The 17,130-nt window shown below is 41.7% G+C and overlaps 1 protein-coding gene across 1 annotated transcript; it reads right to left on the bottom strand.

Annotated features, from left to right (window-relative positions):
• Positions 1-513: 513 nt before the first annotated feature.
• PANK3 (pantothenate kinase 3) lies at positions 514-15,390 on the bottom strand. Its single transcript, XM_074155935.1, has 7 exons — positions 15,363-15,390; positions 9,185-9,537; positions 7,057-7,310; positions 6,237-6,413; positions 4,479-4,602; positions 2,231-2,356; positions 514-564 (listed from the first exon to the last, which is right to left on the bottom strand). The coding sequence occupies exons 1-7, from the start codon at positions 15,388-15,390 to the stop codon at positions 514-516; spliced, it is 1,113 nt and encodes a 370-aa protein (XP_074012036.1).
• Positions 15,391-17,130: the final 1,740 nt, after the last annotated feature.

Raw genomic sequence — 17,130 nt, 5'->3', positions numbered from 1 at the left:
TTACTATTCTTACTGTGGGAAGCAATTGTCTACAGTTTCCTCATCTTGTAGATAGTACCTTACTGTTTTTAAAGTTGTTTTCTGTAAGTACACATGGGAAATTGTGCTCATAATACAGTATAACTAATAAAAATAATTTTTCATTCATCAATTATTTACAAAACTGATGGGCCTAAAGCCTCAGGGGTAAACTTGCAATATTTACACACTGACCACTTCAAGGATTGGTATTCCTTCTTCTGGAAGCTTGTTTCAGAGGATGTATTGCATATTAGAAGTTCAATACTGGCTACATGTACCAAAGAACACAACATCCCCACACATTTCATTTTTCAATGCCCGACAGAATGAAACCCCCTTCCTTACAATGGCAATATTCAGTAGCTCATCACTTCTTAAAAATAGTTACAGAAAATCTGCTATTTTTTTCTCCCCTCCCCAGATTTAGTACCCATTGCCATAAACAAGTATCATTCAGGTGGAAAATAGTTCAGTGTAGTGACATCTGGTATCTCAACTGAAATTTGGCAGCCCAAGAAGAGCACCAACAGCTCCAAAGTAACCCTGTTCAAAACAAACAAAAAAATATTTCAGGTTCAAGTAGGGTATTAAAATCTGCATTAATCACATTTCAATGACAACAAAGCATTTGGTGGACCAATGCTACAGAAAGAAAACCATACACTTTCAATATACAATTTTTCATAATAATTTTTTAAAGCTTTGTGAAACAAACATTTTATCCCTATCTAGCTTAACTTTAGGAGATTTCACCCCAGGCCTCCCCATACACTGCAGGACTTCTAAGACATGTGTCAGTGATTTCTAAAGCAAGCAATTCAGGTTTGGTTTGGTTTTCCTGCAGGAGCTGGTTGCTAAAGGATCTTCAATACTGACAGCAACACTATTCCTAAGGTACAAGTGAAAAATTTCTTAAACTAACTGCACCTCACGTTTTTTTAAGAACTATGTCCAAGCTTCAACACCATTTTTTGGACTGTATACTTACCTGCATACAAAAAAATACTGTCTCCTGTTGGATTACTTTTCCCCTCTGGGGAAATAAGATGCTCCTGTTCCCTATAACTGTGAAATATAGAAGTGTTTGGAATCTACACTTGACCAAATGCAAGAATTTAAAATTTATCCAAGAAAAGGGACTCTTTGTCAGGAGATGTAGTGACAGGACAAGGGGTAATGGTTTTAAATTGGAAGAGGGGAGATTTAGATTAGATATTAGGAGGAAATTCTTTACTGTGAGGGTAGTGAAGCACTGGAACAGGTTGCCCAGGGAAGCTGTGGATGCCCCATCCCTGGAAGTGTTTAAGGCCAGGCTGGATGGGGCTTTGAGCAACCTGCTCTAGTGGAGGTGTCCCTGCCCAGGGCAGGGGGGTTGGAACTCGATGATCTTTAAGGTCCCTTCCAACTCTAACCATTCTATGATTCTAAAAATTTGAAGGCGGTTGAACTAATAAGGAATCATTCTGCTATTACCGCTGACATCAGCGCCAAGAGACTACTGTCTGTCTCAGTTGTGAGAAACAATTGAAGGGGAATAGATAATACTGTAATATTCGCAGACCAACAAACTGAGGACAAAAATTGCCAGCTGACTGTCAGGAAGCTACAAGTCTCTCAACTATTACACCTGTAATTAATACTGGTTGCCTAGACTTTAACCAAAACAGGTCAACTCTCTGAGCACTACATACTGATTTAGACTGCAGAAGCTGCCCAAAAGCAGGTTAGTCCCAGAGTATAAAACCACTACAACAACTTTAAGGTGTATCTGTGGCAGTAGGAAAACAGCCCTTGTTAAAAGCAGTCTCAAATTTCAGGCTGTTGCTCAAGCTCAGTTGAAAACAATGTAGGTATTTCAAAGGCCCCTGTTTTAGATCTCTCTGTAATCTTTTGAAATACAATCCTTACTACTGTTGCCACTCAAAACCAAAGTAAGACTGTTAAGTCTTAGTGCAGAGCTTAACATTTTCTCGTCCCCCTCCAAAAATCTGTAGTGTGAACTGAGATACTCCAAAGTGACTGAAGTACTTCCCTGGCCGAGAAAGACGTCCCCAGAGAATCAATACGGTATGAGAAACCTCCTCCTCCTATTTTCAATCTTTACTGAGTACTTGGTGTCTCAGGTTATCACACATATGGCAGCTACTCCACACATGCATTTTTGATTTATGGTAAAACAACACATAGAGATAAATGAACCACAGCATACCTCATGTTCTAGGAACAAGGCCTTCAGCTGGCCTTTTGACCAGTAATCCAGTGCATATGCAAGAAGCTTCATTGACAAAGTATTCACACGTAAAAAATTGCCAACAAACACAACTCTGTTTATTTTCTAAGAAGAGAAAAACAGCAAAGGATTAAGTCTTTTCACTGTTTAACACCGCTTAAATTAAGCTATGAAAGAACAGACTGTCTCGAGCAAGAAAAAAACCCCACAAAAACCCAAACAAACCACAATCAAAACATGGTTCCAAAATTTAAAACACATCATACTTGGGGAAAAGGAAAAAACATGCAACCCTCAAGAATTACAGGACTTAATTTACAGAGAAGCAGTATTTTTGTTTTAAATTAAGTGAGCATTTTAACTAAGCTAAAAGAACAGCCCAGCTAAAAGTGAAATTAAATGAAAGATACTTATATTCAAAATTACTTATATTTGGTAGAGAAGACTCAATGCCTTCATAGCCCTGTACAATGCTGCTTGATCCATATGCAACAAGGCAGCACTGTAAAGAAGCCGAAGACAGTAAGACATAACAGATGTTCCTTTCATCTTCAGACCTCAATATACCTCAGTATAAGATTAGACTTAGACTCAAATTCTAGAAGTGAGCTGTGAATTCTAATCAAGTCAAATGTAAAAAAGTTAAAATCGTTCGATTTCCCCATTCACTGAAATATATCCAACATGAAAGCAACATTAAATACTGGCTTAATGATATGAGAGCAATAACCAAAGAAAACTTAATTGTGTTAGTGCTTAACATAGTGCTTAAATAAGTGCTTAATTATGTATTCATATCCAAGTTGCTACAAGAACTACTATGACAATTCAACCTGTATTCAACTGACTAACGTGCAACTGTTTTTCACCATCTTGATTAGTTCACAGGGAAGACAAAATAAACACACTATTAAGTCACCCAATCAAATGCAGTTCTGCTCTACAGCAAGATGCCAAAATAATTAAATCCATTTTATCTCTATACATCAGTTCAAAAAACTAGTTTTTGGATCCCTAGTAACTGTTTCTAACGATCTGTAGTTCTGTGACATAGTTGGAATTAGACCAAAAACCCCTTGGAATAAAGCCAATTTGTGCTGTTTATGAGTTCTGATTTGTATTCATTTACCCGACCCCTTTGCATACGTTTGTCTCAGATTCAGACTGCTTCAGCTGCTTCTTCAGGCTTAGCCCAGATCGCTCAGTGTCTTTTCATACGTTAGGTGCTCCAGGCAGTGCCCTGTCTCAGTAACCTGTCTGTTAGACTTGACCTCGTTTTTCATCGCTGCTCTTTTGGTGATGGTGGTAGTTGGGGAGGAAGGGAAAAAAAGGTCATGACCAAAGAATCACCTCCTCTGACCTGCTGGCTATGTCCTTGCTAATGCATCTCAGTACAATGTCAGTTCAACTCCTCTGCCAGCGCCCGCCTCTGCTCTGCAATGCCTCTCCCCAGCCAGTTTGTACTCCCACCTCTTGCTTTTGCTGTGAGGATGCTATCCTGGAAGATCAACAAGCAACTCCAGGCTCCTTATGCCATTAGATCTTGCTTCCTAAATCCCCCCAAAACCACAATCCTGTTCTACTCAAGTCCATCTAGAGTCTTCGTTCTGCTACTTGCTTTCTTCACTTTCCCCAGGACCTTAAACTCTGTATCAAGGCTGCCAGTGAAATTCCTAACCAGTTCTTCACTCATGGATAGCAGGTCCAGCACCATGCTTGCCTAGTCAGCCTGCCTAGCACTTCTGTCAGAAAATTGTCCCCGGTACACTGTGAAGCATGGATTGCTTGTGATCTGCCACGTTACCCTTCCAATAGAGGTTGGGATAGTTCCTCATGAGAACCAGAGCTTAAAGATCCTCTTGTATCCCCTGCTGCATGTGTTTGTGTATAGACTTAACTTGGGCCCACAACTGTCCTGTTTTCGCAAGGGGATTTCAAGTCATTTCATCACAACATCCTGTGGTCCCTTACTCCCTCACTCATCTGCAGGCTTTGGGCTCCATTCCTTAACAAAGCTAGTTTGAAGCCCTCTTCATCAGGTTACTGCCACACCTCTCCAAAGACAGTCAAAATATTCTGAACCAATTCTGTAATACTACATGAATTTCTTCATTTCATTTGAGAACATACTAAGAGATTTAAAATGATACGTCATTTCAGCAGTCATTGAATCTGAAACCAAATAACAGACCTATAGATAGATCATTTCCTCGTCAGAAATTTTTACCTCATTTACTGCACACATCCGGGCAATAGACCCAATGTTATTGGTGATGGTGACCAATATGGCTCTGGCAAGATCTTCTTTACTAACAGACTCTCTCTTTTCTTTGTAGATCATATTCCCAAAACTATAAGAGGAAAAATTTCCATTAAGTACAAAGTTAATTCATGTGCATTTGAAGTAACTCCAGAAGTGATTTTTATGCTAGAACAGAATCTAAGTCTCATGTTTGTTCTTAAGGAGCTCCCTTTTTAAGTCTGTATTAAATACAGCAATTTGACAACTGATAGTACGACGTGTTATTTATTCCTTCACAGCAAATACTCAATCTTGTTACAACAATGACTCCCAAAAAAATATTTCTGTTTGGATTGTTGATTTTCATGAAGAAGTATCTACAACAAAAAGCAGGCTTATTCTTAGGCAAGACTACTCTGCAAACCTAGTCACTGTAAGTTAAGTCAATGCCTAAGTCCGACTGGACAATCAATCCTCCAACTCCTCACGCTTGCTTCCTCACTCACACTGTCTATTCAATCCTCTATTCTCAAAGTAGAGCTAAAAGAGATGAGCTGATGAGTTTTATGATGGGATGCAATCCTCAAACAGAAAACAAACAGTTGACAGACTGCTACTTAGGTTGTATAAATGAAAAATTCTAGATTAGAAGGACCCTTCCGTTACAATACACAGAAGATCTTTTCTTACAAATTATATAAAAAAAAAGAAAAAATAAGACAAGAATCCATAGCTATGCATGGTATTTTACCACTAAGGACTCTGCAATAACTAAGTCATTTAGGAGAAACAGAATGCTGGTTATTCTATAACTGAAATAGTCATTACAGATCCTAAGGGGCTTAAAAAGTAAATGAGAACAAAAAGTACCTATATACACAGCAAATTAAGATGTATTGACTAGAACTGTAAAGTTTGCACATATTAAAACCTCTCAGCATATGCTCTTTGAAGAGGCTTGGACTCAGCTGGCTGGAAAGGGAGAAGAATTAAGTTACCATGAATTAAGATCTCTTACTACTGAACAAGACCAAAGATTTAATGAACTCTCTTACATACATATTGGTTTCACACTCCCAAAGTTTATTCTTCTTACATCTCTTAAGGGTAGAGAAGCTGTAACATCACCAATGATCTTCCCCAATGGAAATAAAACTTACAGCTATGACAAAAAAACCCTGTAATTGGCAGCAAAATACATTCATCTTCATGGTGCAAAGCGTTTATGTTCAACAGCTTTCATAAGTGAGAAAAGTAGCTGAAACATTATGCCAGGTGCCTGTACTTACAGTCATATATCAATTAAAAAAAACCCAGAGTCTTCAAAATAAAAATGAAGAGATACTACTCTAAGAACAACAAAAATACCTTTTTTCACTCACCTTCCCTCTGGACAGCGGCCCCGCTAAAAGATTCTAGGAAGTCAAGAAGTAATCTGCTTTGTTTTTCCTCTGCACTTTGTTATTACTACTCCTGAATTGTCCTCACATTTTCCCTGACTCACGTAAAGCTGTATATGACATATCGCATGAGGCTTCTTCAATACCCAGCTAACAGCCACCTGCAGTTGCAGGTGGCTTTAAATCTTCAGGAAAACTGAGTATATATACTTTTAGAATTAAATCGTAACTTGACTACAATAAAAGTTTGCAAAAAGTAGTTTTCTCTGCATTAATAGTTTAAGTCTTGCTTTTGAAGCCCCCCAAACTAGCAAAAGAACCATCAAGAAGATCTCTTGCTTACCTGGATGCTACAGCCCATCCCGGCAAGCCGAATCTTTCATAGTCTCCTCCATAAATATCTCGAACCAGCTTATCAGCGTGTGTGCTGTCTCCTTTGGAGGCCATTTCCAGAGCTTCTTCAAAACTTTCACAGCCCGTCAACAAACTGCATAAACCAAGAAAGGTCCCTCCACCTAGACTAAGAAAGAAAACCAGTTGCTTTTAAACTGTATTTCCTCACATCAAAGATTCTTATGTCTGACCAAAAAAATTAAATAAAGTCCTCCAACTTAGACACCAAGCTGTCTGCTTTCTTGCTCAGGGTTCACTACACAAATAGTTGTCAATCAAATTAATATTTATATGTCACCCACAAGAAGCTAACCGTACAGTAAGAGCTAACAAATAGTTATAAACTCTCAAGATGTAACCTGAAAGACTTCAGCAGAGACTAGAACTCCCTAAATACCCACATCAAGCCACTGACTCTGATCCTTGATCATTTTCTATATAACACGTGAACATATTTATTCTTTTAGAGCAAGAGAAACACAAAGTTCACTGGACAAATTATCAAAAGTTAAGACAAAACCTATAAAACACTCACTACAGAGCACTTCTAGCACTCATTGACTGATAAAGAAGATACTGGCTAAATCTTCTCAGTGACAGAACTACGGGGGGTTTCAATGAACGCAGCTGTAAATTAAAGATAAAATACTTTTCTGTACTACAGAGTGAGGGAAGGGATAGGCAGGGGGAGTCAGGGAGAGGAACCACTTTACAAACAGAAAGCTCATTGTTCCATAGAGTACCAACCCCAACTTAGGTTTTTAAGTTACCTTGTTCCAGTTACTCTTTTATAGTTGTCTTTGGAATGGACTGATAAAATACTGACTCCTGAACCAATGTTAACAACCAGCAATGGGTATGGATCATCCAGGTTAAAAGGCATCTTTTGGCATCTCTCAGGATCTGAGGCATTTTCAAAATAATAGCACTCTGCCTGGCCGTTGAAGCTGACAGAGTCTATATACAATAAGCCTTTGACAAGGCAGTCAAGCTCATCCAGTTTGTGCAGCTGGAGGTTTCCAATCTGTGTTAAAAAAGAAAAAAGCCAGCGTCAACATGTTCTAACATTGCTTAAACACACTACAAATTTATCAGTATATTTGTACTGCCTAACTTCAAGAAGCTATCTCACACGACTAATTCAGGAACTTCAATCCCACTATAAAGCCAACAAAGAATGTAATTCACCTTTTTCTGAGGTAAATTCTGAACATATCAATTAGAAACTACTCTGACTATAAATCTAGACCTCAGTTCCTGAGTCAAGAATAGACAGGCAGTACAAATACCTGCTTTGTTAAGCCCAAGGTAACTTTTGAGATACTCAGACAATTAATCCAATGAAAAATCCGCAACATTTTTCATCAGTCTAAAGCAAAAAGAGGTCACCAAGTACCCTAGAGGCCCTATTGAGTGTCATCTTGGTGAAACTCACGTATCTGCACATCTCTTCAAGGTTTGACTTGTAGGGGGGGGAGGAAACCCACAAACAGCCATTTCTAGGATGTCAGCAGATAAAAACCTAAGATAAAAACCTCAATGGCATCATACTAACTATCCTTGCAACTTTATTAACACTTCAAAGATCGTAAGAAAACCACAGGTCAGAAATTCCATGACACTTTAGGCTCATTACAGCTCTTCCTCAGTTTTGCACATGACATTTAAGCTGCTTCTCTCTCATAAAGCAGAAAGACAATTTTGCAGGTGCTGTGGATTCCAGAAAGGCTGTAATTTCACACCATACCTAATCCCATTTAACTCTGGGCTTCCACAACAAGAGTGATCATGCTCTCTCCCTTACCGCAGCTGGGAGTTCCAACAGTTAGAGTGTCCAATTAGGCAGCTAATCCAAGAAAAAAAAAAAAGCCACCCAGAAAGTCTCTCTCAGACGAGCTCACACTTAGAAAGCAGCCTGCAGTTAGATTATGAACTTGCAGGATCAGTCCTGATTGCACACTGCTGACTGACATCAGTACCAGATCCCAGCACTGCCAGTCTCCTCCTCTTCCCCCAGGTCCCTTCAGCTTTTCTTGCCATGGCACAACTGTGAAGCTTTACTGTTCAGCAGATCAGGGAACTGTTCCAACATAAAATACTTCTGTGGGGTTTTTAGATAATGAATTAGTTCTGCTGTAAAAATTGTGACCCTACTCCACAAACAGTTGTACCAGCTCAACACAAGACTGGCACAAGAATGGAAATACAAGCAGATTTTTGAAACAAAACATTTTGTGCTATTGAAGTCTTCTTGTCTCTAGAAGCACAAGAGGTCTGTAGCCACTTTAAAACTAGGACGTGTACACGCTGGATACTGTGGTGATTCTCACTTAGTAACAACTATCTTAGGACAGAAACTGCATCTAAACAAACGATCAATTTTGATCATCAAGGGAAGAGTCAAAACACCGCTGGAAAACCCCAAACTGCTCTGCAGTTGAAAAAAAAAAGACTATCTTTGAGATATGTGTTTTGTCACAGATCTCTAAACAATGCACTGGACTAAATTAATGAGGATAATCCCACCCACAAACATTGAAAACCTATCATCAAAGATCGCTTAGGAAAGAAAATCCAAAGTGACTCAAGCACCTCTGCAATTTAAGCACATTTCCCATCAGAGAATACATAGATTAGAAAATGGTTAACTTCCACAAAGGTGTCCTGCATTTCACTGCATTAATGGAATTTTCTAATTCGCTGTTGGCATTAGACCTTCATGTTTACTATGATGATGTCAGAAAGCATATTTCTACATTATCATACTTAAGACTGAAAAAAATTAATAATTAATAAACTTTGAGCATTCCACAGTTTTTCAAAACACCACTTATTTTAACCCATCATCAGAAATGCTTTTAGCACCAGCTTCAGTATGAGGACAGATAGGCTACCTACTGTGCGAAAGTCTTCTTCAAACTTGTAAGCGCCACCACCAGTGGCACAGAGCACCGTATGTAGTGTTGAAAAGTTTTTATTTCTTCCCATTTGGATAAAAGTAGGCAAATCATGAGTTGGGAATCTAATAAAGTGCAAGTTTCCTCTTCGAGAAAAAATCGTCAAGTCTTTCAGCTCAAGGTGGACATCTCGAATGCCAGTGGATCCATAGGCTACATTGGAAGTCAGATATTTGCGGATGCTCTTCAAGCTTTCAACTTCTTCCTGCTCCTCCTCTGCAGTGATGTCAATAGGTTCAAAATATGCAAGTTTGACCAAAGTTCCCCCAATGTCCATGCCAAACCATGGAAAAGCTGTGAAAATACAAAAATTGATCAATTAGTTTTGTTAAAGAGCAAAAGCAATACACATACCTTAAGTATATCAAAAACTGCTATACTTTACAACAAGGCAGACGTTAACAAAAATCCCCACAGGAGGCAAAGCATTAGTACTCATTTCCATTACATGATCTTAAATATCCCTCTGGCTGCAGGTAAAAATGGAAAAATTACCAACTCTATTTACACATAATTTATTAATTTATTAAGTGATCTCACCAAGTTTCACCCACTTACTGTAAACAATATCACAAGACCAAAACCAAAGAAGGGAAGTTGATTCACCCAGCAGACCAGAAAGTGTCTGCAGGAGTCAATCCAACCCATTCAGAATTTAACTAGGAAACAGCAGGCCAAGAGCCACCTAAAATACTTGGGATTCTTCCTGCTCAGTGGGCTTACTGAATAACTAGGATCTAGTCTTCCACAACAAGGAGGAGGGGGAAAACAGCCGAAAGTCCAAGCAATGAGCTTAAGGAAGATTTGGTGCAAGTCATGCCTGTTTGTCAGAAGCTCCACTGCATCCCATGTTAAATGATCCGAAAGGCTTTTGCAAATATAGCATTAGTCACATCTCTAAAAATCTTACGGTTTATGAATCTTGTATACCGAGTAAAAAACAAGAACAGTTGAACTGCAAGGAAGATAATTCCATAGTTCAAATGAGAATATATTTTATGCTGAAAAATGAATCAAGCTGTACAGTATCTATTTAAGAATATGTAAAATATGCATTCTTATTATCTGAGAAGACACAAATACACAAAGTAGAACACAAACTGGGATGTCAAAACCCATATGGTTCAATGTGATACTTCACACCAAATTGAACTGTCTCCAAGGACATCAAGGGGAGTATCACAATATCCAACCTCCTTAATTCCAAATCCAGATTTTCTTTCACTCCCCAGCTCTGCCACAAGTCACCGCAGTTCCTACGTAGACACAGCAACCAGGAACCTTTTCTATAAAGCAACAAATTGTTCCGTACATTCCGTGAAGACAGCTTTGAGACAAAATCTGCTTGGACTGAAAAAAATACTGATGATTAAGAGATTCCCTAGAACTGCTTCCTGCAATGTAGAAAAGCCCTTCCTGCATGGGAAGAGTGTGGTCACAAGGTGCTGTGGTCAAGTAATGATGTAGCAGTTCTGCCCAGTGAGAAACTCCATGCTGATAGCTGTTGGTTGGTTTTTTAAATTATGCTTCAGGGCTACACAGAGAGGCCTCATTCCCTTGTGTTTTCATTTTTCACATTCTTGTCATACATAGTTTCTGGCAGCAATCCTAAGGTTACTTATATCTTATAAGGTCTTTATAAGCCAAAAGGAAATAATTACAGTAAAAAATCTCTCTCATGCCAATACAAGCACAAAGGTTGAAGTGTTTTCCTTTTCTACGGGTTCTCCTTCAGCTGAGCAGAAGACCTTCGAAGTTCTCCACCCAAACCACATACAGTACTTTGACTTTGTACACCTGTTTTGAATCCAAAGTTGCAGGAAGTACACACTCAAAGACTTAACTACTTCCCCTTTATTCAGTCAAGCATAAGATTCTTCAGCTTAATGCTCTATTTGTATTTAGCTTTTAAAAACCGAGAAACAGATTACTGGTAAGCTCTTTCCTATGAATGTAATGACACATTTAAAACACAAATACCTTTATAATACTTCCTTCTCACTGTAAAATAAAATAACAGTCTGAGTCAACCCTGCATTAAATTAACAAGAGCTAAGCTTCAAAGAAGAGTAGCTACACCTCCTAATTCAAGCATGGAGCTTTCCACCACAAAAAAAAAAAAAAAAAAAATCACAGCTATCAGTGACATCAGAGAACACGCTACCAGATTTTGTGTCCTCTTTGTAAGAAAGCTTACATATTGCTAAGACACAAGACTCTTACACTTCAAGTACAAACGCAGCTTGGGGAACAACTGCCAAAGCATGCTGCAGTTCCTGATTCTATACTGGCTTAAAATACAAGAAAGGAAAATGATCATGAAATCACATGAAAACTTAAGTTTACTTCTGCCAGCACTGCAACAGTTCCTTATGAAAGCATGCAGTATTATCAGTTTTGATGCACAAACCTTATCTTCTAATTCAACTCACTATGTAGCCTCTGATAATAAAACTAACCTTGATTCCATTCTTATCTGATTACTGACAAGACAAACAAATTAACTATGTAAAGGTTATACTGAACTATTACACAGTTAGTGTTTATAAACACAGAAACTTAAACCAAATCTATCTTGCAGTTTCTCAAGGCATTTTCCTCTATGTACATGCATACATTCTTGCACATCCAGTATTTCCCTAAAAACATTTCCATGCAGCAGAGTAAAAATGAAGGGTAAACTCTAAGTCAGCTAGCAGTCTAAGGTAGCTAACACGTCCAATGGGACAAGTTAAGAGAAAACACATCAAAGGTTGTTGAACTGCTAAATAATGTGGGATTAACCTGGTGGCTAGGCAGCAAAGTGCCTTTGCTGTACCCACATTACACAGATGTGTGCCTATGAGTCTCTACAGAGAGAAACTGCACATCAAGTGTCCTTAGCTCTTGAGATACTGTAAAGTCTCTCTGCTTAACCAGTTTTGTGAAACGTTTTTTCATTCAAATATCCCAAGTCCAGCTCAAAATAGACTGGGGTTGGACAGAATTAACACCCAAATTAAATGTATCTGACATGCACTGTCACATCCTCCCATCTCCTTCATGGGAAAACTTTTCCATCAAACTCTGTAAACTCACCACGCTTTCCCACTCAGCCATCTCTAATCACACTACAGAAAGGCTGCATTTACCAGTGGGAGGACAGGTGGTAACCGGCAATTACTGTAACTGCTTTTCATTAGGTTTATCACATCTACAAGTGGATACCATGTAAAGCTAATACAAGACAAAATATCACTGCTTTCATCTTCTCCCTCCTTGCTCATTCTGTTAATTTTGTTGACATTTCAGCTGCAATCTCTTTGAGGATAGGTGTTTTTGTTATAGTGAGATACAGCATGCAGAGGCATAATCTAACACTTAGAGATGCAAACACAGACTCTGGGGTGCCTCACCTTCCCCTGCCAACACAAAGAGCTCTCTCTGAATGAGTGGCTCCTCTCTTCCCTTTAGACAGATCTCATACAGCAGCAGTTCTGCAAGGCTCTTTGCTCTCACATTTGTCATCTCCATCCTCCAAATAACCTTTGGAAGTTTCTTTTACAACTGCCAGCCATTCTTCCCTACAGGCATTTCCTCAGAAGAGCTATCACACAGCTGCTGATTGGAAGGGTCCTCGGAGGTCACCTAGTGCAAGCTCTCAGTCACACTAGCAGGAAAACTGCCAACACCAGATGAAGTCAACTACGGCTTTGTCCAGCCAAGACATGAAGAACTCTTAAGTTTTTCAAGAATCCTTCAAGAATGGAGGCTCCACAAGCTCTCTAGATCCTACTGCTATACTAACTACTTTGTACAAGGTTTTCCTAATTTCTGAATTTCTGTTACCCTCCTTTAAAATGCCTATCACCTCCCATCACTTGCAAAAGAAAGCTAAATGGCCCTTTACTAGCCTCTTTCAAGACAGCCAATCTCAGAAGCTGCATTCCATAAATTCAGCTGCATTTCTCACAGTTTTTACAACAACAAAGTAGCAACAGCACTAGCCAGGTGATAATGTGAAAGGGAGGACCGCACAAACATGTCTAGGCAGTATATCCACATCAGGAATTCTGAACTTGTTAGTTAGGTGTCTCCGTTTTACCCTCACCTCTCTTATGAGGGACATGGCACTTGGTGCATTCCTGCTTTCTTTCACGATATTAAACATCGCAGATATAGGTATAGGTAGGCTAAAGCAATCTTCTCAATTCCACTTTGTAGGCTCTTACAACAGACCTCTTGTTAAATAACGATTAACCATTTCTCCCCTGCATCAAATTTGGCTCCAACACAGATGATTAAATACTGACTTTGCTTAAGAAATGTATAACCACTCAGCAATTGTACTGAAATGTGTCTACAACTGTCTTAGCCAAATAATTTGTAACTAGACAATCTAAAAGTGGCATTGTGAGCCCAACTCAGCTTTCAGGTCAATTTGAGCACATAAGCCAAACCGACAGCAGTATTTGGGCACCAAAGCCCCTGAACATCAATGGACCTGTCCATCTTCAGTGCTTTTGTGGATATGCTCCTCTTCAAACATTCAGCTGCTCTCCCCCTTCAGTCAGTGTGACTAACAAGGAGCAGAGATTCGCAGAATGAGTCTAAAGTTCATTGCCTATGAAACTAAGTGCTGTTATCTTTAAAAACAAACACCAGCTCCAAAGTATGCTAAAGAGTCAAGATGAAACAAACATAGTTTGACACTGTGTTCTTCCCCTTCACTGCTTATACAGTTCCAATTGTTTCTGATTCCCATCACAAACCCAAAGCTCAGGTTCAAGAACTGGAAGAAACTACAAATTTAGCATATTTAAGCATTTAGAACTTCTTGGTAACATTTGGCATCGTTATTTAAACTTGAGGTTTAAGCCTGCCACTACAGAAAACAAGTCTTTGAGGCCCTGCAAAGACACTCCTGAAACTAGCAGGTTTCTGCAGCAGAAGCAGCCATAATCTCACCATTCCAAATTACCAATCAACCACTACAACATCTTACAGCCAGTTACTGGTTCAGAGTCTTGGTAGCATTCCTTAAATATTATACCAGCGAAAAAAATGCTGTCTAACCATGTTCTTAAAAAATATGATTACAGTCAATTTGGCAATTTCCACACACTTGCACTAGTAAGAGGTGATGGCAAATTGCACACTACAAGATGCATGTTTAGGGTTGGTTTCCTTAACACACCACAAGATACATCGTCTTTTCACAGTCAAACTCAATTCCATGTTTATAGCTATGTCTAGAGCTACACTAATACTTCCGGTATTAAATATATGTTTGGTGAGTTTCTTCCCACGGGGCTGCTCAAACAGTATATTTAAAACACACACTTTCAATATACTCTTAGTTATATGCTCTTCATTAGACAGGCATGTCATATGACTAACAGTAGGCCTAGCTCTTCAGGACTAGCCATCTTTTCCATACAGTAACTCACCCTGAAAATAAGTCTTTACCTATGATGACAAAGAAAAAAAGAACAGTGGAGCAATACCTGCATCCCTTTCTGCTAGGGTACACCTGTGTAAATTTGACAGGTGTGTTGACTTGCATGGCTGTGCATCTGCTACACTAAGAAAACACTGCTTGTACATCAACTAGCTTTACTCAATCCAATTCTCTCTTCCCACAAAAAAGTACCAGTAGTCTTAGACATTTTGTTTGCATTCACCTGAGTCTGAACCATGTTTATGCCCTCCAAAACAAATATGGTACTCCAAAATAATAAGTACTAAGAAATATTATTGCACCTGTGCTTATTAAAGGGGAGCATTCAGCATATTTTAATGAAAGTCTTTACCCAATTATTAACAAATAGTCCCTCTAAAGAAGTCAAAAGTTGATTAGCACTTAAAAAACAAAAACTGTAGCAACTGCAGCTGCCTGTGCAGGTGTTCAGCACACTAATTAAGTGCTATCTTCATTAAAAACAGCACCCGTGTCCAAAAACCTGATTATTTTCCACTCAAAGAGAAGCCCTTCCAACGCAAACGCAGGTCTGTAACATCACTCGAACCCTCACTTCAAAGGGTCGCAAGGACCAAGCACAGCCTCCTCCCCAGGCAGCTGCCAAACCCGTCCCTCAGAGCCCCCCGCCGAACCAGACCCCGCCGCCCCCCGCCCTTACACGGCTTCTTGGCATCCTTGATCTTCATGGTGCAGCGGCGGCGGCCCGGTTCTCCTGCCGGCCGGGGCGGGCGGGGCGCGGCGCCGGCTCTCCTGCCCCTCGCCTGATGGGGCGGGCGGCGGCGGCTCCTCGGGGCCGGCCCTTGGTCTCCTGATCTGCGCCCGGTGGGCGGCTGGCGCCCGCCTCCCGGGGAGCGGCGCAGGCAGCGCCCACCGCTACGCCCGCGACCCGGGGAGGCGCTGGTCCAGCGGCAGCATCGGCTTACGAGTTGGGGCGAGGGGGGACGGGGCGGGAGGCGGCGGCCCTCACGCCCGGCCCGGCGCGGCCGCTGCGTCCCGCTGCCGGGGGCCGAGCATCAGCCCCGGGGCCGCCGCGGCACAGACGGCAGCCCTTCCGGCCGCCTCAGGGCACGGTAGCAGCCGGGGAGAGCGGCCCGGGGCGGAGGAGGGGTGGCCCCGGCCCCCTGCGGAGGCCCCGTCCGGGACGGAGGCGGCGGCCCGGCACAAAACCCCTCCGGCACAAGATGGCGGCCGCGCCACACAATGGGGCCCGCGCGCGCGCTGCCTCCGCCGCTGCCGCAGCGCTGCCCCCCGCCCCGTCACGCGGCGGCGCGCGGCGCGCCGGGAGGCACAGCCCGACCCCAGCCTACAGCTCCCAGCGTGCCCCGCACCGCCCGCCCCTCACCCCACGACGCTCCAACCAATCGGGAGGCGCCAGCGCCGGGTGGGGCCGCGGGGGGGCGGGGCCTCGGCTGAGGGGATGGGGAGTTCTTCAGGCCGCCATGGGCGTCCGTCGCTGCGTTGGGCAGGCCGCAAGCCCGGCCGCTTTGGTCATGTGGAAGGGGGACACGCACGACGGTCGTCCCCAAAGAGAGGACAGGGCAGGAGGGGTCTGCGCTGCCATGCAGCCCCCGCGGAACCAGGATGTCAGACTAAGCTGCTGCCATCCCAGCATCCACCCTCTGCACGGCTCCTGAGGTAGAAGTACCACATGAACGCTCTTTGACAGTAAATAAAAAGGAGAGGTGAGGCCTGTTATTCATTTCACCTAAGTGTGACTGAAAGTGCTCACACGATTACACACCAGAAGCAATTCAGGAAATTGCTCCTTTTATTTGCTGGTGCCTGAACTTCAATAACTACGCTGATAGCTTTAGTCCTCAGGAAGTTCTTCGTCTCGCGGTACAAGGATAGGCTGACATTTAATGCCCCCTTAGGAGGGTCGTGGGGAATCTCTGCTTACTGTGGGCAGCTGGAGGGAAGCCTGCTAGTGGTGGCAGGGCATGGCGAGGTCTCTGACCTGCTGCTCTCAACTCCCGGGTTTTCCAGCAAGAAGTCATAGTGGGACAGATGGCCTTTCTTCTCCCTTCCTTTGTGATAGAGTGCCATATAATTCTAGATCAATTACAGGGTTCTAGGGTGGATCTAGAAGCTGTGGTCCAGAAGGAGGAGTTGGGCATCAGCTGTGTCTTGGAAGCTGAAGTTTCCTGATGTGTCTGGAGTTTTGCTTCAGTAAAAGTCTCTGTTGAATCCAGCCTTCAAAAACTGAGGAAAGACTAAATCCTCAGCTTCCTGGGCAAGTGCTTTACTCATGAACCTATTGTGTAGAAACGGGACCCACTGTCTCTTCATCCTCCATTCCCCCGTTGCCCCTAAACGCATACCAAAAGCCTTTTACCCTACTCCAAGTGCCCTTTGCTTAGTCCTGGTCACTACCTTCCTACAGGAAAGGATTTTGGATGTCAGATCCTAGAAGGGGACAGTGTTCA

This window comes from Numenius arquata, chromosome 11, assembly GCF_964106895.1.
Source record: "Numenius arquata chromosome 11, bNumArq3.hap1.1, whole genome shotgun sequence".
NCBI classification, from domain to species: domain Eukaryota; kingdom Metazoa; phylum Chordata; class Aves; order Charadriiformes; family Scolopacidae; genus Numenius; species Numenius arquata.
Note: the sequence above shows the minus strand (reverse complement) of the source record. Positions and strands in the feature narration are given on the sequence as shown.

Coding starts and splice junctions, on each gene's coding strand:
- PANK3 (XM_074155935.1), bottom strand. CDS start 15,390: ATGAAGATCAAGGATGCCAAGAAGCCGT. Junction 2,357..4,478: donor GGATGTGTGCAGTAAATGAG/GTAAAAATTTCT, acceptor TTCTCTTCTTAG/AAAATAAACAGAGTTGTGTT. Junction 565..2,230: donor CCTTGTTCCTAGAACATGAG/GTATGCTGTGGT, acceptor TGTTTTGAACAG/GGTTACTTTGGAGCTGTTGG.